Raw genomic sequence first — 27120 nt, 5'->3', positions numbered from 1 at the left:
GACATTTCTCTCTTTAGTTATTCTGATCATCACTAAAGTGACACACAATATTTTTAGCGCAACGCAGTTTGACTTTCCATAATCCCTACAAAAGAAGGGCCCTGACTATCTCTAACCTATACCTTTCATTAACCGCTTACCTCACAAAAATCTTCGTTACTAGAACTACTGCAATACAGCTAGCGCCAATACTGCCAGCTAAATAAAGGATTTTAACTACTGAAGGCAATAACTACTGATAGGCACAGTTAGCAAATGAAAGATTTTTATAGAGAACAAACAATGTATTTACCTTAATAGTTTTCAAAAGTCATTATATATATATATATATATATATATATATATATATATATATATATATATATTAACGGCATCCAGCCTTACAAATTTCGTTTTTATGACGGAACGGACACATGTCCAGATCGTCCACTATCAGAACTCCGCCATCTCTCTCCCCACATCCACCACTGCTGGCGACTCACCTCAACAGGTTCACATCCAACTGCCCAACACAACAATAGCGAATATTCCAACAATGCCAACCAGCCACAGACTGCACACAGCACAGCCAGTTACCAACATAAAAACCTAAACAGCCAACTTACAAAAAGAACGTCGCCTTCCCTCCGGGGATTCCCACCTGAGTTCCCGAAGCATCTCCGCATCACTTAACGCGTTGCTCGAACCTACCGGTAACAAATCTAGCCGCCCGCCTCTCAATTGCTTCGATGTCCTCCTGCAATCCGACCTGGTACGCATCCCAAACACTGGAGCAGTACTCAAGAGCAGGTTGCACAACCGTCCTATATGCGGTCTCCCTTACAAGTGAACCACTGTTTCCTAAAATTCTCCCAATGAACCGAAATGGACCATTTGCCTTCCTATCACAGTTTTCACGTGCTCGTTCCACATCATATCTCTTTGCAACCTTATAGCCAGACGTTTCAACGACTTGAGTACGTCAAGCAGAACACTAGTAATAATATATCCGATAATTAAAGGTCTGTTCTGCCCACTCATTTGCATTAACAAACATTTTTCCAGATTTAGAGCTAGCTGCCATTCATCAACCAACTGGAAATTTTGCCTAGATCGTCTTGTATCTTCCTACAGTCACTCAACTTCGAGAAATTACCGCAGACCACGGCATCGTCAGCAAACAACCGCAGATTGCTGCTGCCCCCCCCCCCCCTCCCCACCCTCAGGCCGACAAATCATTTACGTATACAGAGAACAACAGCGGTCCTACCACACTTCCCTGGGACATTCCTAAGTCGTCGAACCACCCACATATCTGTGAACTTATTCAATAGGCTCATACCTCCCTCAACAGCCTTCAATGGGTCACCGTGTCAAAAGATTTACGGAAATATAGAAATATGGAATCTGCCTCTTGCCCTTCATCTACCTCAGAGTATCATGTGAGAGGAGGGCAAGCTGAGTTTCGCACGAGCAATGCTCTCTAAAACCATGCTGATTCCTGGGCATAAGGTTCTTAGTCTCATGATTACCTTGTTACATTCGAACTGAGAATATGTTCAAGGATTCTGCAGCAAACAGAAATTAAGGTTATTGGTCTGTAACTTGGCGGGACCGTACTTATATCTTTCTTTTATACTGGGGTCATCTGCTCTTTTTTCCAATTATATCTATAAGTGTCCCACAATACTGTAATGAGTAGGAAAGAGCAAATACCATTCTTACTGAGAGAGAGAGAGAGAGAGAGAGAGAGAGAGAGAGAGAGAGAGCGAAACATGTATTGCTACAAAGAATCTGCATGTCGGGATACGGGTTCCTCTACAGGCTGTTACAATAGGCATGAAGTTTAGTAAGCTTTTTTCGTGAAAGTGACAGAGAGACGGGATTCCGCAGTCACAGATCGTTGCTTCGCCTGGACGGCGCGACGCGGCTGTGATCTCTGCGGCTGCTCTGTCTATCACGGCCGCCGCAGTTGGCCCGCTGCGCACTCGCGCGGGGAAAAGGACAAAAGAGGGCAGAATTAGGGAACAAACGAGCCATTGTTCCAGATTTAAAACAGCTCGTCCCTTCAAATAACATAAATTCAGTGTTCGGCATTGTGAGAGAGAGACAGAGAGAGAGAGAGAGAGAGAGAGAGAGAGAGAGAGAGACAGCTATGTGCGTGCGCGGGGTGGAGGGGCGGTAGTAGGGCAGGGGAATGCGACAGTGCACTAGGAATCTCGTCGTAAATAGAAATGGCCGGAAACAAAAGAGTGGCGCCCTGGGTTCCGTGCGTCCTTCCCTCGCGTTGCCACGCCCTCTGCCGGCGACCGTCTTTTCTTTACATTTCGCGGCTGACGTTAAGCAATCCTTCGTATTATGGATCTCAGCTTTGCTACATTTCGTAAATTAAAATCCACAAATCTTTATTCACTAAACTGTTATACCAGTGTTTATAAGTTTGTTCTGCAGTTTTCTTTATTATTGCTTTCGTTACGATTAATTAATTTGATCCACATAAATGTTTTGTTATTTCTCTATTCTTGATTCATTGGACTTGCAGTGCGATTTTCCCCTCTCAGCTTCGAAAATAAAGGTATTTATTTCTTCAAAATAAAATTGAGTCGTCGATTGCACAACGCGGTTACCTTATAGTACTTTATCGGTTTCGGCAGATTAATCTGTCATCTTAGGAAGTCTACAAAATTTAAGAAAACACGAATCATCAGAACGCGGCCTTACGTGTATGTAAGGTGCAAGAAACGTATTGAGTACACCGATAAGCAGACATCAAAATCAAGGAAGCATAATGATATCAAAATGTGTATGCCATTATTATAACCAAAGAATTAAGCTGGTGAGCATAAAAATATAGGTAAGGCATATAATAAAGAAATTATACAGTAGATAAAAAGGCTCAAGCGCTCATGAAGTGTCAGTACGGAGTTTAGGTTAAGAGGTCCTACTCAAAGGCTGGTATAGAACCTTATTTATTAAAGGTTGATGGTATAGCGCCTGCCCACTCCACTTTCCACTACCCTGGAGACTTTTAGAAGCACCAGGTGAATCAACTGAACGCAAATTCGGTGTCAGCGAATGGAGAACGTAGAGGGTCACAATTATTGAACTATATGAAATAAAATCCTCATACCCCCTGAACAGTTTGCGTTAGGATATTCAACCTGCACTGTTGGCGGCGGGGCATCATAGGAATTAGTGTAGTTTGGTTTAAATAGTTCTAAGTTCTATGGGACTCATGACCACAGCTGTTGAGTCCCATAGTGCTCAGAGCCATTTGAACCATTTTTTGCAAAAACTTTCTGCTTTCGCTATTTAGTGAAAGATGTTATCGACAAAATGTTTCTAAAAGCCCTGAAATTATTTGTGAAGTTTATTGGAAGCCGTTAAGTGCTCACGTTCCCAAATACCAGTTGATTATAATCTGAGTAACTTATTCTCCGCTGGACCCACAGTTTGTACAAAGCCATAATGTGACAATTTCTTTACAATTGCTTATTTCTTATTGATAACATAAGTTCACCACAAGCTTGTTCCGTTATGTGTCATGATGTAATGACGTCTATAAATCACCTTGGAACGTAAGTTCTCTTATGTATCAATTATGATTTGCCTCTCTGCGCGCCGTTAGCTAGGCAGCTTTAAGACATATACGAGGTTTGATCAAAAAAATTTTCTACGCTTATTTTTTACTTATTGTGCATGGTCTCCTTCGAAATACTCTCCTTCGCAATTGACACACCGCTCCCAAAGCGATTTGCACTTCCGGAAGCAGTCTTGGTACGCGTCTTGCTGGATCGAGCGAAGCCCAGCCTGCCAATTTCCTTTTATCTCGTCTCCCCTTTCAATGGGGTATTCAACTTTGGGAATACAATAAAGTCCACAGGAGCCAGGTCTGTAGAGTACGAATGGTGCGTCAACACAGTGGTTTCGTTTTTTGTACAACAGTCACGCACCAAGAAGTGTGAATGAATCCCTTGGCATGAATCCATGACGCTCTAATCCTTCAAAGTTAAAGAAAACTCTCAGCATTGCTTTGACTTAATCTGACGAACTCTTTGTTCTTGGAGAACCCAGTGACAAGATTGAGCCTTGGTTTCAACATCGTAACCATAGACGCACGTCTCATCACCAGTTATGGTTCTCTTAACGAAAATCTCATTCTAGTTTGTGCGATCCAAAAGCTTTTCACAGCTTCGAAGGGAAGGTCTTTCTGACCTTGACTTATGAGCCGTGGGACGAAGCTGTGTCAGGATTTCATGACATGATCCAGCTCAAATATTACATTCTTCTACAATCTCTCGGACAGCCAGCCTTCGATTGACATGCACAATTTCGTTGACATTCCTGACATGAGCGTAGTCGGTAGACGTCAAAGAGGATCCTGAACGAGGGTCCTTTAACTTCCATCCGGCCATTTTTAACCAGTGTGAACCAGTCGTGACACGGAGTACTGCTTAAGCACTCATCATCGTAGGCTTCTCGCATCATTTAGTGTGTGTCTGTAAATGTTGCCCTGAGTTTCACGCAAATTTTACAGCAGACGCGTTGCTCCACTAACTGTGCCATCTCGAAACCCGCAAACTGTGCGACAACGTTCTACTCAATACAGCACTGAACAATAACTAACAGACATGAAACAATGAAACTTCCAGCAGTTACATATTAAACACAGGCTGGTGCAAGAATGCCCCGCGCATTTCGCCAATGGGGAGAAATTATGAATGTTCCGGAAGTTTTTGAACAGACCTCGTACACTATTTCTCATTATAATATTTGATTTGTTGTGTTAAAGTCCGCCTCTATAGCTCAGTGGTATGCGGAGGATCTGGGTTCGATTTCTGGTACTGCCAGTGGGGAGAACTGGCAACGGGTGGACTCAGTCTCGTGATGCCAACTGAGGGGTGACCTGACCTGATAGTAGCGCCTCCAAGGTGAAGAAAACCGTCAAGACCGTAAGCATGTAATAGCAGTTGTGGGGAATGCGGATAGTCGTCTTCGGTTCACTGGTAGAATTTTGGGAAGATGTGGTTCATTTGTAAAGGAGACCGCTTATAAAACACTAATACGACCTATTCTTGAGTAGTGTTCTAGCATTTGGGATCCCTATCAGGTCGGATTGGAGGGCATAGAAGCAATTCAGAAGCGGGGTGCTAGATTTGTTACTGGTAGATTTGATCATCATGCGAGTGTTACGGATATGCTTCAGGAACTTGGGTGGGAGTCTCTAGAGGAAAGGAGGCATTCTTTTAGTGAATAGCTACTGAGGAAATTTAGAGAACCAGCATTTGAGGCTGACGGCAGTTCAGTTTTACTGCCGCCAACTTACATTTCGCGGAGAGACTACAAAGATAAGATAAGACAGAGTAGGCCTTGTACAAAGGCATATAGGCAGTCATTTTTCCCTCGTTCTGTTTGGGAGTGGAACAGGGAGATAAGATGCTAGTTGTGGTACGAGGTACCCACCGCCACGCACCGTATGGTGGATTGCGGAGTATGTATGTAGATGTAGATGTAGAGAGCGGCGCGCTGGCCCCACGCTCCTCTGTACCGCATACAAATAAGGCCACTGACAGAATGTCATCGATTCGCCCTTGTAGGCCAGAAAGCAGAGCATAACGAGGAAAATTTACTCGCTGTGTCTTTGTCTCACACGTGTTGCCTTACGCTAGGGTGCGCTACCGTGCTGATACAATGACTTGTGGACAAAAGCGTTCCTGAAAATGGCTCACCTGCCCAGAGACCCCGCCTGAATCCAATGAAACATCTTCGTGTGGAGTCAGAACTTTGACTGTGCTCTAGATCCCAGCGTCCAACATCACTACCTCCACCGGTTTCGGCACTCGAGGGAGAACAGGCTGCCATGGGCAGACATTCAGACACCTCACTGAAAGTGTTCCCAGCAAAGTTTAAGCCGTCATAAAAGCGAAAGGTGGACGCACACCATATTAATGCTCTAACTGAAGGGAAGTCGTCGAGTAAGACAGAAGTGATTTCTGGCAATCCCCATGGTAGTGTTATAGGCCCACTGCTGTTCCTTGTCTGTATAAACTGTTGTGGTTGGCAGGAGTGCCAACACCGTGTTACTAGAGGAGGTCGATGGGCAAGCGTTTTAGCTCACGCAGACTGGCGTGAGGTCTGGAACAGGACAAGGAAATTAGAATTTAGAAACTACGGACGTAGCTGGTGGAATACTTAACTTTAATCCATTAATGACGAACGTCGCTCTTGATGGTACATGATCACAATATCAATAGTAACTGATAATGGCGCCTTGCTAGGTCGTAGCAAATAACGTAGCTGAAGGCGATGCTAACTATCGTCTCGGCACATAAGAGCGTCTATTGTCAGTGAACCATCGGTAGCAAAGTCGGCTGTACAACTGGGGCGAGTGCTAGGAAGTCTCTCTAGACCTGCCGTGTGGCGGCGCTCGGTCTGCAATCACTGATAGTGGCGACACGCGGGTCCGACGTATACTACCGGACCGCTGCCGATTTAAAGGCTACCACCTAGCAAGTGTGGTGTCTGGCGGTGACACCACATTCCTCCCCCGAAAATCGGCGTACGGTTGTGGCATAAGGCTTCCGCCCGTTGTGGGGAGGGCCTCATGTTGACGTATGCGACGAGGTGGGGAGCCTAACAACAGGCGAGGCTGTGCCCCCCCCACCCTGCTCAAATGGTTCAAATGGCTCTGAACACTATAGGACTTAACATCTGTGGTCATCAGTCCCCTAGAAGTTAGAACTACTTAAACCTAACCAACCTAAGGACATCACACACAACCATGCCCGAGGCAGGATTCGAACCTGCGACCATAGCGGCCGCGCGGCTCTGGACTGAGCGCCTAGAACCGCTAGACCACCGCGGCCGGCATGCACCCTGCCATTCGGACCGCGGGGAGCTAGGAAACGCCTGAAAACCTGCTCCATGGTGCACGACAACATGCGGTGTATGCGCCCGTGGGAGGGACCGAAGGGTCGACCTCCATCGGGCCGGGGCACCCGACGGGCGAAGACGACATATGGTCCGGAGCGGGCAAGAGTTCCATGTCGGAGGACAACTGGTCACGGGAAGCGATCTGCGGCGCGTGACCCAGGGAGGCGCCCGGCGGTTGCACCGACGCGTCCACTGCGGGCGTCGCAAGCGGGAGAACAGGCGGCGGCGGCGCGTCGCCATGGGGCAAAATGGAAGGCAGCGTTGGTAACACCTGGAGCTGAGGCGAGCCAGTAGATGGGTCCCCGGGGCGCCGACCGGACGGCACCGTGGCAGAAAGCAGACGGCGAGCGGCAGATCCCGTGCGACGACAGAGGCGCAGCTGGTTGAGATGCCGGCGCAACTCACCAGAGGCTCCCAAAATCAGATACATAGTGCGTCCGAGGCAGCGAAGAATGCGCCCTTCGAGCCAACGCCGTGAACCTCGGTAGTGGCGATAGCAGACAACGTCGCCTGGAGCAAAAGCAGGTGTCTGACGCTGCACAGGAACCTGATGCGGCGGATGTAGCAAAGACATCAAGGTTCGATGATGACGACCATGGAGCAACTCAGCCGGTGAGCGACCATCTCGGGGCTGAGAGCGATACGAGGACAAAAAGAGCAATAACACGTCCTCCCGAGAATGCGTCTCTTTCAACTTCTACATCTGTGACTTGAAAGTCCTGACCAATCTTTCAGCGGCACCGTTTGACTGTGGCGAGAACGGCGCGGACATCAGATGTTGAATACCATTGGCCTTGCAGAATGACTGAAATTCTGCGGACATGAATTGTGGGCCATTGTCGGAAACAATAGTCTGTGAAAGACCTTCAATGCAAAAGATAGCGGATAACGTTTGGATGATGGCAGATGACGTCGTGGAAGACATACGGACAACAAAAAGAAAATTACTGAATGAATCTACCACAACCAACCATCGAGCATTCCAGAATGGACAAGCAATATCGATGTGTAAGCGTTGCCAGGGGGAAGTGGCTCTTGGCCATGTAAAGAATTTCCGCGGTGGTGCTGATTGTTGCTCGGAACACACCATGCAAGAAGAGCACATATTCGCAATCGCGGCATCGATTCCGAACCAAGTACAGTGCTGACGAGCAACTTGTTGCGTTCTCACTATACCCCAATGTCCCTGGTGGAGAGGCTGTAAGACAGATGACTGTAACGAACGTGGTACCACGACCCTGGACATCATTATCAGAACGCAACAGCAAAACACCACGTCGTATAAAAAGTCTCTCCTTGTGAGCAAAAAATCGGCGAACAAACGGGTCCCCGATCTGTGACTTTGACAAGGGCCATTGCGTAGCAACAAAACGCAGAACGGGAGCAAGGACAGGGTCGGCAGCTGTGGCTGTAGCTACACGACGAAAATCAATCGGAAACGATTCGACCACGTCATCGGTTTCCGCATCAATGAACATGCAAGCAAGTTCGGAGGAATCGAATGCCCTATCCTCAGCAAGAGGCAAGCGGGACAACGCATCGGCGTTTCCGTGCTTAGCAGTGGACCGATACAAGATATCGTAGCGGTACAGCGACAGGAAAATAGACCAGCGAAGGAATTTCTACGCTGTAAGTGTAGGTACAGGCTTGGTCGGATGAAAAAGCGATGTCAACGGTTTGTGGTCTGTGATTAAGGTAAAGTGACGACCATACAAGAAATCATGAATCTTTCTAACACCAAATACGAGAGCCAATGCTTGTTTTTCGATCTGTGAATAATTTCTTTGCGCAGACGAGAGCAATTTAGACGCAAAGGCAATAGGGCGATCGTGCAATCCAACTTTGTGCGCAAGCACAGCACCGATCCCGAAATCCGATGCATCCACCATCAACAAAAGGGGCTTCTGGGGATCGAATGGCGTAAGGCAAGTATTGGAAAGCAACGCCGATTTCAACTGGCAAAAGGCGCTTTCGCATTCCGTCGTCCAGACGAACGGAACACCCTTACGGCGTAAGCGATGAAGCGGAGCTGAAATGGAAGGGCATGCAGAACTTAGCGGTTATAATACGTAATTTTTCCCAGCACACTCTGTAGCTGCTTCAAATTCTGCGGCGAAGGCAAGTCTTGTATGGCATGGAGGTGCGTTGGACTAGGATGTATGCCTTGGGCATTGAGTACATGTACCAAGTATGGCAAGTTACGAGCAAAAAACACACATTTCTCCTTCCGCAAGCGAAGACCATTTTGTCGCAAGACCTGAATTAATGTTCTGAGATTGGCCAAATGTTCTTCTTCCGTCTTTCCGGAGATCACAATATCGTCCAGAAAATTTGCCGCAGTAGGGACTGACGCACAAAAAGTTTGTAGATATTACTGAAACAATGTAGGGGCGGATGCACACCCGAATGGCAGTCGTTTGAATCGATACAAACCAAGATACGTGTTAACCACCAAAACGCGCTGGGATTTTTCGTCCACCGGTATTTGCAAGTACGCATCTGCGAGGTCCAACTTCGAAAAATATTTACCCGGGCTCAGCTTGTCAAAAAGATCTTTCGGGCGGGGTAAAGGAAAAGTTGCAATCACTAGTTGTTGATTCGCTGTTGCCTTGAAGTCCACACAAAGTCTCAACTTTCCGGAATGTTTTGGCAAAATTACTAAGGCTGATGCCCAGAGAGAAGCCTGCACACGTTCAATTACACCTTCTGATTCCAAATCGTGTAATGTTTTTGCGACCTCATCACGCAATGCGTGGGGAACATTGCGCGCTCTGAAAAATTTCGGTTGCTCGTTTACTTTCAGTTCCAAATGCGCATTATAGTTCTTAGCGCAACCGAGGCCCGGTGCAAAAATGTCTGCAAATTCTTCACATAGACGAGAAACACTGTCGGAAGGCACCGTCTGGTTCACTGATAGGACCTGATTTACTATAGACAAGTTAAACAACTGAAATAAACCGAAACAAGTTAAGTGCAGAAGAAGAACGAAGGGCGTAAAATGACACAAGTTTTGTTTCTCCTTTGTATGTTGCAAGAAGGCTGCACTATCCTAACACAGGGATATCTAGACCGGAATAGCTAGTTAACTTGCGGCACGCAACGGAGGTGTGCCCAGCAGTTTGTAAGTGTCTTGATTGATCAGTGAAACTGCAGCTCCTGTGTCGAACTGGAATGGTATCACTTTTCCGTTAATGTCCAAGTCCACAAAAAGTTTATTGTCCTGCTGATGACAAAGGCGACTGTCTCGTGCAATGTGAACTGACACTGGTACATAATCACTTGCGACTTGACGGGAGTTCCGGCGATGTCGACGCACACTATTTTTGGGACGAACACAGTCACTATTAGAGAGAGTGCCACTGGGCGGAGTGGAATGAACTACATGAATTTCCACGGGCGAAGTTTCGCGAGCCTGAGTATCCATGGTTCGATTCTAATTCCGGCGCGAAGCTTAGGGCCTGGAACGGTTTTGAGCTTCCGATCTGAGTTTTTCTGGCAAACACTCTGAACATGTCCTTTTTTATTACTATGAAATCAAATAGCTTGGCGTGACGGGCAATTCTCACGCGAATGTTTAGTAGCACACCGCGGGCATGATCTGATCACTGCTTTTGCTTGCCGGCGCGGGACACGTGGCTGAGAGCCTGGCGGCAGCGGCGCGGCCGGGCGCGAGGGCTGTTTACTGCTCCGTGCAGCTCGCCCGGCGGGCCGGTTAACCTGACACACTGCTGGCGAAGTTTCAAATGATTCCTGAGCAAATTCAAGGGTGTCCTGCCGATCCAATATGTCCATCACTTGTTGAAGGGAGGCAGTTACTAGTTTCAAAATCTGTTCCCTTATACGAACATCAGAAACGTTCTGCGCAATTGCATGACGCACTATAGTATCTGAATATGGGAGTCCACATTGACACTCAAAAACACAACCCATAGTAAGGCCTTGCAAGGTTGCAACCCACTCCCGATTAGTCTGACCTGCCGTACGTTTTGTACGATAGAAGGTACACCTTTTCGCAACTACATTGACTGATTCTTTGAAATATGCATCTAATGCAGACAAAATTTCTTCGTAGGACAGAGTTGCTACGTCGCGTGGGGGAAATAATTTGACTATCACACGGTACGTTTATACCCCGACAGATGAAAGGAGAAAAGGCTGCTGCTCGTTACCTTGAATTCTGTAGGCGGCGAGATGGAATCCAAATTGGCGTGACCACTCCCTCCAGCATCAAAAGGTCGAAAAGTGGGTGCGTTAGCGGTGAAGCGGCTGCTGCCGCATCGTTTTGCATCGCACGTTGACCCTGGCCGATCTGTCCAAGGGCATCCAGTAAGGCCTGCGTTTGCTGATTCTGTAAGCGATAAAATTCGGACAGAACATCTGGAGATTGTGGCGAAGCCATTACACAAGTAAATCAGGGCAGTATATATAAGAACTCGGTTTTCCTCATCGCCAATGTTGTGGTTGGCAGGAGAGCCAACACCGTGTTACTAGAGGAGGCCGATAGGCACGCGTTTTAGCTCACGCAGGCTGGCGTGAGGTCTGGAACATGCAAGGGAATTAGAATTGAGAAACTACGGACGTAGCTGGTGGAATACTTAACTTTAATCCATTAATGACGAACGTCGCTCTTGATGGTACATGATCACAGTATAAATAGTAACTGATAATGGCGCCTTGCTAGGTCGTAGCAAATAACGTAGCTGAAGGCTATGCTAACTATCGTCTCGGCACATGAGGGCGTATTTTGTCAGTGAACCATCGGTAGCATAGTCGGCTGTACAACTGGGGCGAGTGCTAGGAAGTCTCTCTAGACCTGCCGTGTGGCGGCGCTCGGTCTGCAATCACTGATAGTGGCGACACGCGGGTCCGACGTATACTACCGGACCGCGGTCGATTTAAAGGCTACCACCTAGCAAGTGTGGCGTCTGGCGGTGACACCACATAAACGATTTAGGAGACAATCTGAGCAGCCGTCTGAGGTTTTTTGCAGATGATTAAGCCGTTTATGGTTTGTTAAAATCGTCAGAACAAAACAGATTGCAAAACGTATTAGAAGAGATATCTGTATGGTGCGAAAATTGGCAATTCACCCTAAGTAATGAAAAGTATTAGGTCCTACTTGTGATTGATAAAAGGAGTCTATTAAACTTCGGCTACACGATAACTCAATCGCATATAAAGGCCTTAATTTAACTAATACCTTGGATTACGACTGCAAACAACTTAAATTGGAAAGAACAGATAGAAAATATCGTGGGAAGGCAAACCAAAGACTGCTTTTCATTGGCAGGACACTTAGAAAATGTAACAGATCTATTAACGGGACTGCCAACACTACCCTTGGCCTTCCTCGTTTGGAGTACTGCTGAGCGGTGTGGGATCCTCACCATATAGGATTAGCGGAGTACATGGAGAAAGTTCAAAGAAGAGCGGCACGTTTTGTGTTATCGAGAAATAGGGGAGAGAGTGTCAAGGATACAATACACGATTTGGGGTGGGCACCGTTAACACAAAGGCGTTTCTCATTGCGGCAGGCTCTTCTAACGAAATTTCATTCACCAGATTTCTCCTCCGAATGCGAAAACATTTTGTTAACGCCGACCTATATAGAGAGAAACGATCATCGCAATAAAATAAGGGGAATCAGAGCTCGCAACGAAAGATATGGATGTTCGTTTTTGCGGCTCGCTATTCGAGAGTGAAGTAACAGAGAATTATTGTGAAGGTGGTTCGATGAACTCTGTTCCAGGCACTTCAGTGCATTTAGATATACATGTAGATATATAAGTGTCCAGAAAACTTTTCGTAGGATAATGTGCAACCGCTATTCTCCGAGTCACTTCCCACATCGGAATTGTGGGGTGTTTCACTCCAGTTCCCATCCTTCGTGTGTTTAACTGAACAGTGACAGGGTATCAGCAAAGGCAAGGAAAAAGAGGAAGGGAACGGAGCTCCTGATTTTAGAAACGATGGGAGTATCAAGTTGTATTTGATAACAGAGTTAAACATTTTCAGACATTCTGGCATCAGCAGAATGTGCTTGTATGCAAAGTGTTTTCTAAATTAAAACTGTATGTCAAACCTGACTCATTTATCCATAATTAATCCTCACAGCGTCAATTTCACAAGTACCTACCTTCCTTCGTTCGGAGGACCATTTCTGTATCCTTCTGTTTGATTTTTGTTCGTGTGAGAATTAGCGTCGCTGAGAAATGCTTTAATCATAATCTAGGCTTTGTTTCTAGGACGAATGTTTCACTCTACAACGACGTGTACACTCTTTTCAAACTTTCTGACAGACAATCTGTGTGCTGGCCGCGATGTGAACCCAGCAAACCTCTCACCAGCTGAGCAATCCAGGCACAACTCACGAACCGCCCTCACAATTTTAATTCTGCCAACGTATTCCTCCTACTTCACAAGCTCCACAGAAAGTACAGACGTCGGACTTTTGTACACTAGTGGCCAGGGCACCAACTTTACACATTAATTCCCTTTGTTTTATATGCGCAGCGGGATGACGTTTGTGGGTAAGAATTCTGTTTCCATGACCGCAGCTCGTGGTCGTGCGGTAGCGTTCTCGCTTCCCACGCCCAGGTTCCCGGGTTCGATTCCCGGCGGGGTCAGGGATTTTCTCTGCCTCGTGATGACTGGGTGTTGTGTGCTGTCCTTAGGTTAGTTAGGTTTAAGTAGTTCTACGTTCTAGGGGACTGATGACCATAGATGTTAAATCCCATAGTGCTCAGAGCCATTTGAACCATTTGTTCCCACCGCCATTCGCGGCAATACTCTGCTTGACAGTAAAATCTTCCGTGCTGTTAAGCTGCGTCGTCTTCTCCTTCAGACTTCCTCAGTGCTCGGAATTTCGATCCCTGGACTGGGATTTTCTTATCCCACAGACGCGACTGCCGTTTTGCGTCCGCCTGCAGTCGAATAGCGAACGCCTCGATTTCCTCTTTCCGTAAGTTCGCTGAACAATAACATCCGTGTTGATTCCGCTACCTTTCGGCTGGCGGCGCTTAGGTACCGCATTCCACCGTCGCGCAGACAGATCAGTCAGTTTTGCAAATACTCAGTGCGCTGTGTGTGAGCGGTGGAGGTTGGTGTAACGACAAGTGAAAAGGGCAAGTTACTGTTAGTGACATACTGTTCAAACTTTTGTTTCCATAAGCCGCTCGTCGATGGCGTTGATAGATACAAGTGTACGGTTTGCTGTTAAATCACAGTCGTGAAAAGGGATGACACGTGTGTATTAAACCGGCAGAGAGTCGATAATATCGTGAAGAGAAAGGCTGAAAACAATTTGTGCTAGCGCCCCTCTAAACTTAGATGCCTCGAGTTAGCTAATGATGATATTGACAAAAATATTAATGCCACTCGATTCTAGGCACTTCCGAAGTTATCTAGCAACTTAGAGAATCCGCGAAGCACCCGTGAGAAATGTTTCCACAAATAAAGGAAAGACAATATTTTATTTGTGAATAATCCTCAAAGAATATTATAGATTTCTCATGATAAAACAATTTCTATTTTCTGAAAGCGTGAAAGCTTTTTTTTACTAACTGGGCCTTTAAGAGTTGCCCTTAGCTTTTCCACCAAATGTTTACAAATCATGGGCTAAATGAAAACGATTAATTCGCATCGTTTTTTTAAATTCCAAACAGGAAAAAAATACATCTAAGGAAGATTTGTCCTTAGTTTCAAATAACACCAATACCCACTTTATGTATGTTGATTTTGAGATGATAATTCACCAGGCAATTACTACGTTTAGCCCCAAACCAATATAAACGGCTGTAGATTTCATCTCGGGCATATAAGTTATTTTAAATCAAAAGAATCTAAATCAGAATACTGTTGAAAACTTTTTTGGACTGTCTCTCCTGCCCCATGACCAAACTGAAGATTGCTTACTCCAAGACCTAATGTCCCGCAAACCTATCAATGAACATCTGGATGACTTTTTTGAATATTGGCATCATACAGATATTCTTGCAGGTAGCGACTTTCCAGCCTTTATGTGGGTCGACTTTAGTAGTAGTTCTCAGTGGACTACTAACTGCTCTGAGGAATTCCACGCTGAAATGGATGATCAATTTTACTCTTTCCAGCCCAATATACTCCTTCGGTGAGACATTAAACAGTTGCTCAGACTCAGACTTACGTTAAAACGAGACGCGAGAAGAAAACTACTCCCAAAAACGTGTGGGACAAAAAACATCGTATCAATACCTTCAAACATGTTCTCTCCCACCTATTTAATTTTGTTACTTATGATTGATAACTGCAACTTTGCTTGTAGTGTACTTACATTACGATAATATCATAAAGCCAAACATTTTTAACTATACATACTCTATCTAGACAGTCTGAGACGTGGCGCAAATCGTCAGGTCGCCCCACGCCCACATCTTTGGAACGTGGGCCGGGAGGCTTGCGAAGCCACGAGATATAGACATGCCATGAGATGGGTGACGTCAGCTTTGTCAAGGAGTGGTGGCAGTGAGGCGTTTGCAAACAACAGTTCTGAATTGGGCGTGTGTGCTGCATCCTATAGTTTGTTGCCGATTTGTCTTCTGAGCACGCGGGGCGTGTTTCCAAAGAGGTTGTAGGGACCAAAGATCTGAAACTTCGGGCTGATGCTAGAACAGAAACATCTATCCTAACCATAGCGACAGACAGCAAATATTGAATAGTGATATGGTTGAGGAATCCGATTCTGAGAGAATGTAAAGAAAACGCTTCAGCGTTTGTTGTTGATAATTCTTCCGGGTTATGTGGCCGTGGTCCATGAAATTCTTCTATTCCTAACGTTTCGTCCAATACTACGTTGGACATCTTCAGAGGTATGGCTGGTCCTGTCGACTCTGAAGATGTCCAACGTAGTATTGGACGCAGCATTAGGAATAGAAGAATTCCATGAACCACGCCCACATAACCCGGAAGAATTATCAACAACAGTACCATCTGGTCGTGAAAGCCTTCATTGTATGCTTCAGCGTTTGTATACGTCAGCCGCGTTAGGCAGAGATCAACAGAAGCCACACTTTGTAAAAGTAAATTATTTTACAGACAAAATTCATGAAAATATTGTTTGGCTACTCCATGGTGTACTGAAGAAGATTGTCCAGCCGAAATTGGTATTACCACAGCAAAATTTACGCGCGTTTCGACTGTAACAAACTGTATTATTTTTCATTTGTTTCAAAGTTCCTAACTGTCTCATACAGATTTTGAGTTAAAAACATGCCAGTGTACTGCCGCAACGAAATGGACAATTTTGATGTGCTTTTAGGTACTAACGAACTTGCCTCAGGCATGGATGTGTGTGATGTACGTAGGTTAGTTAGGTTTAATTAGTTCTACGTTATGGGGGACTGATGACCTTAAAAGTTAAGTCCCATAGTGCTCAGAGCTATTTGAACAATTGTTTTTACTAACGAACTTCCTCCGATGTCCTACACATCTCTATCAAAAGACAAATAGAGACAGGACTATTAATTTCGGAATAATAATTTTGAAATGAGACTTTTTCGAAATTAACATATTGTTATCTTACTCCATCCCTAAAATATTAATGTTGAGATAATAGCTGTTGTGAAAGATGAATGGATACTGTTCGTGTAGGAAACAACTGATAACGATTTGGAAGAGTATACGTACGGTATGCAAGAGAAAATCTTAGAAAGGTATTTAACTGGAGTGATTTTGGACTGCTACGTAGACAAAAGAGTTGTCAAACTGTGATTTCATTTCATTTAACTGCGCTGGACCGAAAACGTGCAGGTTTAAGCGGAATAACTGGCTAAAGAATACTAGACAAAGAGCAATACCACAATAGAGACGTGCTGTTCTTTGATCTTTAACTTCTTGGTCTGCCTCTTCAGGTGGGTTGTGCTACGTTTCCATGAAAGCGGGTAGGAACTGGAACTCGCTAACTCAGCAGAAAAAGTTTCGTTAACGATTAAACGTCAGTTACTGAAACTGTTATTTATTTTCTTTTCCCGTTACTACTTGCATCAAAGGACACCGTAATTGACCGTTACATGAAGTCCGTTAGTGTTTCGGACAGCTTTTTCGCGAAAAGTACTCGTACCAGGCGCTTGTGTAACAAGTCTTTAACTATGTAAGTGCATGTTCTCATCTCCAATCGTAATTGTATTTTATTTTATTTGGCTTTCGGAGTGTAATGGCCGATTAGCTAGATAAAAGGTACTAAACACACATTGATTGATGACATTGTATCAGGATATATATATATATATATAAGTTTAAAATTGTGTGTTTTATTTTTTTTTTTAATGGCTCTGAGCACTATGAGACTTAACTGCTGAGGTCATCAGTCCTACACACATCCACGCCGGAGCCAGGATTCGAACCTGCGGCCGTAGCGGTTCCCCACCCCTCTGTGTTTTTCAGTCTGTTGTTGATTGACGTATAATTAAAGTATCGATCAATAGTTTTGGTTAATTTAAAGGATAAGATAGAGGAACGATATAAGAATATTAACGACTGCTAATGGTGTTGTGGAAGAAATATCCACTGGGGTGACGAAAGTTGTGGGATAAAGATATGCACATATACAGATGGTTACAGTATCGCGTACAAAACCTATAAAAGGGCAGTGCATTGGCGGAGCCATCATTTGTACTCAGGAGATTCACATGAAAAGGGTTCCGACGTGATTATGGCCGTACGACGGAACTTAACAGACTTTGAACGCGGAATGGTGTTTTCATAGGACATTCAGCTTCGAAAATAATCAGATTTCAATATTTTGCACATGGTAGGCGTTAGCTCTCACCACGGATAAAAGCTGTGGCCGACGGCCTTCGCAAACGCCGCTGCTTTCGGTCGTTAGGTGTAGAGGTGTCAGTATTAACAGACAAGCAGCACTGCGTGAAGTAACCGACGCCGTACGTCTCCATTAGGACAATGCAGCGAAATTCAGCATTTATGGTCTATGGGAGCACATGACCGACGCGATTCCCTTTGCTAACAGCACGACATCGCCTGCAGCGCCTCTCCTGGGCTCGTGACCATATCGAATGGAGCCCAAACGATTGGAAAATCGTAGCCTAGTGAGATGAGTCCCGGTAAAAGCTGATGGTTGGGTTCTAGTTTGGGGCAGACCCCTCAAAGCCACGGACCCAAGTCGTCAACAAGGCACTGCGCAAGCTGGTGGTGGCTCCATAACGGTGTGGGCCGTGCTTACGTGGAACAGACTGGGACCTGTGGTCAAATGGTTCAGATGGACATCACATACATCTATGCCCGAGGCAGGATTCGAACCTGCGACCGTAGCGGGCTCGGCTCCAGACTGTAGCGCCCAGAACCGTACGGCCACTCCGGCCGGCACCTGTGCTCAAAATGTGCCGATAATTGACTTGAACGGTTATGTTAAGGTACTTGGACCCCATTTGCAGCCGTCCATGGACTTCATGTTCCCAAACAACGATTTAATTATTATGGATGGCACTGCTTCATGTCGCCGAGCCACAACTGTTCGCAATTGTGATGAGCATTCTGGAAAATTCGAGCGAATGATTAAGCCACCCGGATCGCCAGAAATGAGTCTTATCGAATATTTACGGGACATAATGGAGAGGTCAGTTCGCGCATAAAATCCTGCAGCGGCATCATTTTCGGAATTATGGACGGCTATTGAGGTAGCATGGCTCCAGATAGTTTCAGTTGACTGCCGACGACTCGTTCAGTCCACGCCACGTGGAGCTGCTGCACTACTCCAGGCAAAAGGAGGTCCGACACGATATCAGGTAGTGTCACGTGACTTTTGTCACCTCGGTGTGGGTGTACAAACACACGGCCGTAACAACTTGCAAAACGTCTTAAAAAGGCATTTATCCGTGAGTGATTCTGAACTGATATGTAAAAAAAGAGAAGTGTTTTAGAGGGTAGAGAGGGTAGAGCGACTAAGATAATTGTTCTAGCACAACACATCTTCGAAATAGAACGAAAAGGTGTAGGAACAATATCGATGTAAATGTTTGATGCTACAGTTGATCGTACATATAAAATACGTATTAGCATGGACCGGCTTGATCAACTTGTTGGCACTGTGTCATTACGGCTGGACGCAACATTCATTTGGTCCACATGCCACAAGACTTCCTCGGACAGTTTGTGTGCAGGTTAGACATTTTGTCCACAAAAATCATACCGTGCCACCTACTTCATCTTTGGAATACATTTGTAGCTGCCGTGCCATTTCACTACTATATTGTGGTGCACATGTTTTCAGTACTGCAAGAGAGCTGACTCTATAAGAAACCCACAACACCCACTCTCTTGTGGCCGCCACTCATGATGGACAATTAGAGTGGAATCTCATAGTGGAACGACAAGTGCGACTAACTTTTTGAAGTCTCGTCGTATCATTCATTGAGTGACTGAGATACGTTCCAGTCCTCTTGCCATTGTTGAAAAGCATTCATAGTGATCTGACGGTGCAATTCAGAGGGTGAAAGTACTGGTCGATATATGTTTCGAATTTTGTGTTTTCTTGGAAAAGAATATCTTCTTCTTCATCATGAGTGATACGACTTTGAGATCTTACCCACAGGAATTCAATCGTCTGATTTTTGAATTTCACGCTGGATGTGCTGCCAAATGATTGCTTGTTTTCAAATTCCACTTCTTATGCCTTAGGGGTTATAAGACTGACTTCGAATCAGACAGAATGAGGACCTTGGAAATCTGAGGGAACTTACATATTTTAATACTTATAGTAAGACAACAGTTTCCACAGAAAAATAATCTAAGTTTCTTTCTGCAACTGAAACATTTTGAAGACATGCATTGGTATAAAAAGAAAAGCACAGCCCATATTTTATCCCTCCGAGAATTCGAAGCCATTGCAATACATGTGTAAAGAAAATAAAATAAAATAAATAAACGATAATTCGTAGTTTGCTTGCTACAGTACATTGCGTCAGAAATGTGGATTTGATATTAGTTATGAGTTGTTTAAACGTACACGTACTCCTTGGAGACTAATTATGCATATCTCCAAACGCAGTGCCGTAGGCGAGGGATGTTTCCTGTATTCTTCGCAGAACCACATCAGTACAGTAATGGAGTATTCTGAATCCATCGGATAATTCTTAAGGTCTTGGAGAGTACCAGTCACAAATGTGTGTGTGTGTGTGTGTGTGTGTGTGTGTGTGTGTGTGTGTGCGCGCGCGCGCGCGCGTCTGTGTGTGTGTGTGTGTGTGTGTGTGTGTGTGTGTGTGTGTAAGGGGAGGGGGGTGCCCTCGTCTACACCTTTAATGAGTCGAGTGAATATGTGAATACCGCGTTGCTAACTGTGTGTTGGTGAGTTGCAATGATACAAATGGTTCAAATGGCTCCGAGCACTATGGGACTTAACCTCTGAGGTTCAAATGGCTCTGATCACTATGCGACTTAGCTTTTGAGGTCATCAGTCCTCTATAACTTAGAACTACTTAAACCTAACTAACCTAAGGACATCACACACATCCATGCCCGAGGCAGGATTCGAACCTGCCACGGTAGCGCGGTTCCAGACTGTAGCACCTAGAACCGCTCGGCCATCTCGGCCGGCTGCAATGATACCTTAGAACTTCAAGGCGCTGTAGGGGACGCCTAGGAGAACGGAGTGATCACAGAAACCCATACCTGGAAATCTCATCTGATGACACTACAGTGCATCTAAACCACTTCTTTCCTGCATTTTGGTACGGCACTGCTTGTGAAGGTTTCAAATCCCAATCCAATACAAAAGTCTTACTTTTCGTATACAATCATCATATTACACACTACGCTCATTGTAACAGAATTCATTCTAAGGAGAAACCGAATGAGTTTGTACTGTTTTAAAGAGAGTGACTGAAGGCTTTAAGTTCTATCCTGCCTTCCTGATTTAGGTTATCTGTTGTTTCCCCAAATAGTTCAGCCAAGCACCGTAATGGTTTCTACTGAAAGATCGCGGTTGATAACCAATTTCATTCTTGTCACAATGGACTCGTAAGTAGGTACGTGCCTTTATCTCTAAATTGGATTGTTTTCAGAATGAAATTTTCACTCTGCAGTGGAGTTAGCGCTGATTTTGAAACCTGAACTTGGGTTGAAAACTTCCTGGCAGATGAAAACTGTGTGCCCGAACGATACTCGAACTCGGGACCTTTGCCTTTCGCGGGCAAGTGCTCTACCATCTGAGCTACCGAAGCAGGACTCACGCCCAGTACTCACAGCTGTACTTCTGCCAGTATCTCGTCTGGCACATGTGAAATATCCTTGTAAATGAGAAAACAACCGGGGAATTCGCTTTTCAAGTATTATCGTAGCAAGTGTTTGATCTCAATTTCAAGATTATGCCTACCGTACGGCTACCAGCTCTCTTACAACATCAAAGATAGACACGTCTGCATGTTCGCTACAGCTCACGGTAGGGTGAATGATGTTACGACGCGTGCACTCCATACGAATGCTGGCGGCAAGTACTTTGGAAAACATCATGTTACTATTTTTTATTCGTAACAGGAAGTACTATAGTGGTAGTGGCTTTCTCTTTAATTTTGTTTTGTGGTACCTTGGGATTCCTTTCATTTTATTTTAATTTTCACGAGTGCTTATACTTTTTTCTTACTTGCGTATTTGAGATAAAATTCTGCAAGACCCAGTGGCGTAAAGGGCAGTAAATGTTATGTAGGCAGCGAAAGAACTTTCTCTCCCTCTAGCAGCAGATCGCTCGAAAAGCGAATAGTTCGAAACGAATGGAAAACGACGCAGGTAACAAAACCAAAGAAGTTACTTGCATCTCAAGTATCACAAACAGTACACATTTCAGACATAATTCAGACCGCAACGTACGTATTTTCAGATGTGTTTACTTCCACGACGTTATCATGCACAATGGCCAGCCTACGTTCCGCTGGCGCTAGATTGTTACTTACGTATCAGGTAGGAGTTGCTGCGCTGGCTGTTGTGTTTGCAGGCAAGCTGCCGAGGCGGGCCGACCCAGAAGAGGTAGCGCTGCAGCTTGTTGATCTGATGAAACGCTGCGTTCGCGTGCGGACCGAGCCGTTACCTGCGGAATATACTGCTAAACGGCTGGCGACACGCCGCCGTAACAGCGTCAGCAGCGCTGCATGCTGACCCTATCGGATTCGACGCGTGTAGCGACCCAGGGTTGCGTTGTTCCCACATACTTCTATACTTCTCTTCCTCTCGCCCTCTTCCTCCTGGCTCTTTCTCTCTCTCTCTCTCTCTCTCTCTCTCTATATATATATATATATATATATATATATATATATATATATATATATATATATATATATATATCCCTCCTCTGCCGTTGTCATTCGTGACACTGAGCTTAATTTTGGCGTTGAAGTCATTAGTAACGGCCAACAGCCCTGATCCACTTTTGCTGAAATAAAAAAATACATAAAATTTAAGTAGTGAAGAAGCGATTCGGAAACTAATTAAATAGTGTAGATGAAATGCATCAGGGACAAATACGGCTCAGAACTCTATCTAAAATTTCGTTTGCTGTAGCATTTCTAAATCGATTAACACGAACTGAAGGGTAAAAAACGGAGGAGCTGGGAGGGAAAGGGCTAGATCCGTGGTTGCTAAACTTAGAAGTTTTTAAATCCTCCCATGAGATACCAAAAAAAGTTGGACAGAAATAAGAACTTACTTTTTTTTTTTTAAAAAAAAAAAGTGCGATTGTTTATGGCCTGTAAACTTATACGTCTAGTATATATGAAATGAAATTGAATTAAATATTATTTCCAAGACTATCACATAATGTTTCAAGCTTCTAAAAGTGCAATTTTGATTAATTCACCACCTTCGTATGGTTTCTTATTCTGTGCAATAATTTTTTAAGCTTGGAATTACGCCTCAGTTGCTACATTATTCTTGTACAGTACTTTTAAAAAGTTGATTGTTGAGCCGCAAGTTTGGATTGTACCCTTGACGCAGAATACAGTGGGAAATCCTTTCCAATCAAATGGTTCAAATGGCTCTGAGCACTATGGGACTAAACATCTGTGGTCATCAGTCCCTAGAACTTAGAACTACTACCTAACGACATCACACACATCCATGCCCGAGGCAGGATTCGAACCTGCGACCGTAGCGGTCGCGCGGTTCCAGACTGAAGCGCCTAGAACCGCACGGCCACACAGGCCGGCTCCTTTTCAATCCCTGAGTGAAGGCGGGTTTGTAGAGACGTTCAATATTCCCTTTCTTCCCAACTGATACACTTGAATGACACACTAAACAAACACATCTGTCCTTCACCTGTGACAACTTTTTTGCTTTTTGCTTGAACACGCCATCATTAAAGAAAAAGGAAGCTTAGTATTAATGTTTAAATCAAACAATCCACGTTAGCAAATATCTTATATCCGCACGAAAAATATAACGTGCACGAGTGTGCAATGAGGTACGAGGCTGACACTGTAGTGTTCTTGATTGAAAATGGCAGTTGCGTGTGAGAAACAAGCAGTTGTTCCCATGAGCGCCGTCAAAGCTCAGTGGAACAATCAACATTGGCCAACCTGAGCGTTACCGGGGTCTACTGAAAAGGTCCCCGCGAGCTTCTAGGGGCTCGCGATCGACTGTTTGCCAGAGGAACAACCATACTTTTTATATAAAAAAACTAGCACCGGAAAACTAAAACTTACACAAATTTATGGATGTAAAGGTTCATAATTGAGGCAAAGAATGGTCACATGTCAAAATGACACCAGAAACTTAAAACAACGTGATTAAAGCAGGCAAAATACGTCAGGAGCCTGTCCCTGTCCTCTGGCAACAAGGCTGCACACTGCGTAGCAGCTTCGGAATATGCCCCACTAAATGGTAACAGGAATACAGAAATACAAGTCGCTGAGGAATGAAATAAATAGTAAGTGCAGGGAAGCTAAGACGAAATGGCTGCAGGAAAAATGTGAAGACATCCAAAAAGATATGATTGTCGGAAGGACAGACTCAGCATACAGGAAAGTCGAAACAACCTTTGGTGACATTAAAAGCAATGGTGGTAACATTAAGAGTGCAACGGGAATTCCACTATTAAATGCAGAGGAGAGAGCAGATAGGTGGAAAGATTACATTGAAAGCCTCTATGAGGGTGAAGATTTGTCTGATGTGATAGAAGAAGAAACAGGAGTCGATTTAGAAGAGATAGGTGATCCAGTATTAGAATCGGAATTTAAAAGAGCTTTGGAGGACTTACGGTAAAATAAGGCAGAAAGGATAGATAACATTCCATCAGAATTTCTAAAATCATTAGGGGAAGTGGAAACAAAACGACTATTCACGTTGGTGTGTAGAATATATGAGTCTGGCGACATACTATCTGACTTTCGGAAAAGCATCATCCACACAATTCCGAACACGGCAAGAGCTGACAAGTGCGACAATTATCGCACAATCAGCTTAACAGCTCATTCATCGAAGCTGCTTACAAGAATAATATACAGAAGAATGGAAAAGAAAATTGAGAATGCGCTAGGTGACGATCAGTTTGGCTTTAGGAAAAGTAAAGGCACTAGAGAGGCAATTCTGACGTTACGCCTAATAATGGAAGCAAGGATTTGTCGACCTGGAAAAAGCGTTCGACATTATAAAATGGTGCAAGCTGTTCGAGGTACCGAAAAATGTAGGGGTATGCTATAGGGAGAGACGGGTCATATACAATATAGAACAGCGAGAAACATAACATCAGGATTGATGGTCACGAAGTCAATGAAGTTAAGGAATTCTGCTACCTAGGCAGTAAAATAACCAATGACGGACGGAGCAAGGAGGACATCAAAAGCAGACTGGCTTGGCAAAAAAGGCATTTCTGGCCAAGAGAAGTCTACTAATATCAAATACCGGCCTTAATTTGAGGAAGAAATTTCTGAGGATGTACGTCTGGAGTACAGCATTGTATGGTAGTGAAACATGGACTGTGGGAAAACTGGAACAGAAGAGAATCGAAGCATTTGAGATGTGGTGCTATAGCCGAATGTTGAAAATTAGGTGGACTGATAAGATAAGGAATGAGGAGGTTCTACGCAGAATGGGAGAGGAAAGGAATATGTGGAAAACACTGATAAGGAGAAGGGACAGGATGATAGGACATCTGCTAAGACATGAGGGAATGACTTCCATGGTACTAGAGGGAGCTGTAGAGGGCAAAAACTGTAGAGGAAGACAGAGATTGGAACACATCCAGCAAATAATTGAGGACGTAGGTTGCAAGTGCTACTCTGAGATGAAGAGGTTAGCACAGGAAAGGAATTCGTGGCGGGCCGCATCAAACCAGTCAGTAGACTGATGACTAAAAAAAAAAAAAAATGGTAACACTCGCAGACACTCTCATTCAACACTAGTAATAAACCAGTTACAGAATAAACGGCATGAAATCAAACAACTTCATAAACAAAGTTAATGGAGATTATATATAAACCGATAATCTATACTAATATAAATGCAGAAGTGTGTTTGTTCTAATGGTTCTAATGGCTCTGAGCACTATGGGACTTAACTTCGGAGGTCATCAGTCCCCTAGAACTTAGAACTACTTAAACCTAACTAACCTAAGGACATCACACACATCCATCCCCGAGGCAGGATTCGAACCTGCGAACTTAGCGGTCTCTTGGTTCCAGACTGTAGCGCCTAGAACCGCCTTGGCATTCCGGCCGGCGAAGTGTGTTTGTCTCTTACCTTTTCACAGCTGAATCATTGACCCGATTTAATGAAATTTGCTGTGCAGATAGATTGAACACTGAGGAAGAACACTGTTGATTTAGAAAGCTCGTAGTACAAGATTTGAAAGAATATTACGCGCATTAGGAAAAAAAATATTACTCCTTGAAAAAGCTATTCACTATTTGCAACTTTATAATTCTTGTCAAAATGCTTTTGTTGGTTTATATGTTCTACGTAATACGAATCAAAGTAATGAATACAATGCTTCACAGCCCGCAATCTGTTTAATCCATACTACTTACTGGTATTACACTAACGTCCAGAAAAAAAATAGAACACTTTTAACGGCTAGAGATAAGTCGTTCATATTCACAGTACATGTACATTAGTATCTTCTGCAGAAATGATTAGGATTTCAGTCACCTCGGTTCAGCGTGCGTCCTATTGCCTAGCAGACTCAAATCTGCAACACTTTCGCCATCATGGATGGCGATAGAGGCAGCATGGCTCAGTACATCCGCAGGGGACTTCCAGCGATTTGACTTGACAGCACGTCGAGTTGTTGCACTACGTCAGGTGAAAGGAGGTTCGACACTAGGTTACGAGATGTTCAGTGACTTTCGTTTCATCACTGTATAAAGCGAATAAATATGCACCTCCTGCGGAAAATCGCCATTCCAACAGACTTGCCGCACTCGGCAGTTTTTCTGGAAAGAAATGTCAAATACGTATAGTTAATTAGAGTTGTTCATACCACGATAACCAAGGGCAGAGGTTCAAAATTATCAGAGAGAATTAAATGGGTGATACGCAGGTACTGGTCCACTCTCCAGGCAAGTACACTACTAGCCATTAGAATTGCTACACGAGGAAGATATCCAGATAACAAACGGGTATTGATTGGACAAATATATTATACTAGAACTGACATGTGATTACATTTACACGCAGTTTGGGTGCATAGATCCTGAGAAATCAATACCCAGAACAACCACCTCTGTAGGAATTTTAATGGCCAGTAGTGTACTCCTGTGTCGCTGCAGACAGTCTAGTACTAATAAAGACTGCGTTGTAGGTTTTACTCTTACCAGTACACGACGCAAGCCTCGTATGGAACGCTGGAAGTGTGTAGAGTCCTCAGCACAGACGAAATATTTGTGGGACGCTCTGGCTGGTTGAGCTCTAACGGAGCGCGCTTCGAGGTTGTCACAGAGTGGCCTGGTCCCTGTGACCCTCTCGTTCCCGCCGCCTCCCTGCTGCTGCCTCTGCGTGCCTAATGCGATTACCGAACCCGGCTTACACGGCCTCAGCCGGGGCCGCTGCCGCATCTGGCTGCCGGCCACACGAGCGCACTCCGGACGAGTAGCCTCTCATCTGCTGCTGCTGCTGCTGCTGCCGCTGCCGCTGTGCTCGGTATCTACAGACGCAAGTGGCGCAAAGGCACGCACTGAGAAACACTGTACCCGGGGCACCGCCAGCGACACAAAGTGGTACAGCTTTTCCCGCTGC

At 44.7% G+C, this 27120-nt stretch overlaps 1 protein-coding gene across 1 annotated transcript in view; it reads left to right on the top strand.

The window, feature by feature from the left end:
* LOC126278712 (glypican-4-like) overlaps nt 1–26888 on the top strand; it is a 130480-nt gene extending 103592 nt beyond the window's left edge. Inside the window, exon 4 of the mRNA XM_049978986.1 lies at nt 26703–26888. Within this exon, the coding sequence (XP_049834943.1) occupies nt 26703–26888 (186 nt within the window). The remainder of the gene's footprint in view (nt 1–26702) is intronic.
* Nucleotides 26889–27120: the final 232 nt, after the last annotated feature.

Source organism: Schistocerca gregaria, chromosome 6 (genome assembly GCF_023897955.1).
Source record: "Schistocerca gregaria isolate iqSchGreg1 chromosome 6, iqSchGreg1.2, whole genome shotgun sequence".
NCBI classification, from domain to species: Eukaryota; Metazoa; Arthropoda; class Insecta; order Orthoptera; family Acrididae; genus Schistocerca; species Schistocerca gregaria.
The sequence above is the reverse complement of the archived record's forward strand: the minus strand, read 5'-3'. Positions and strand labels throughout refer to the sequence as shown.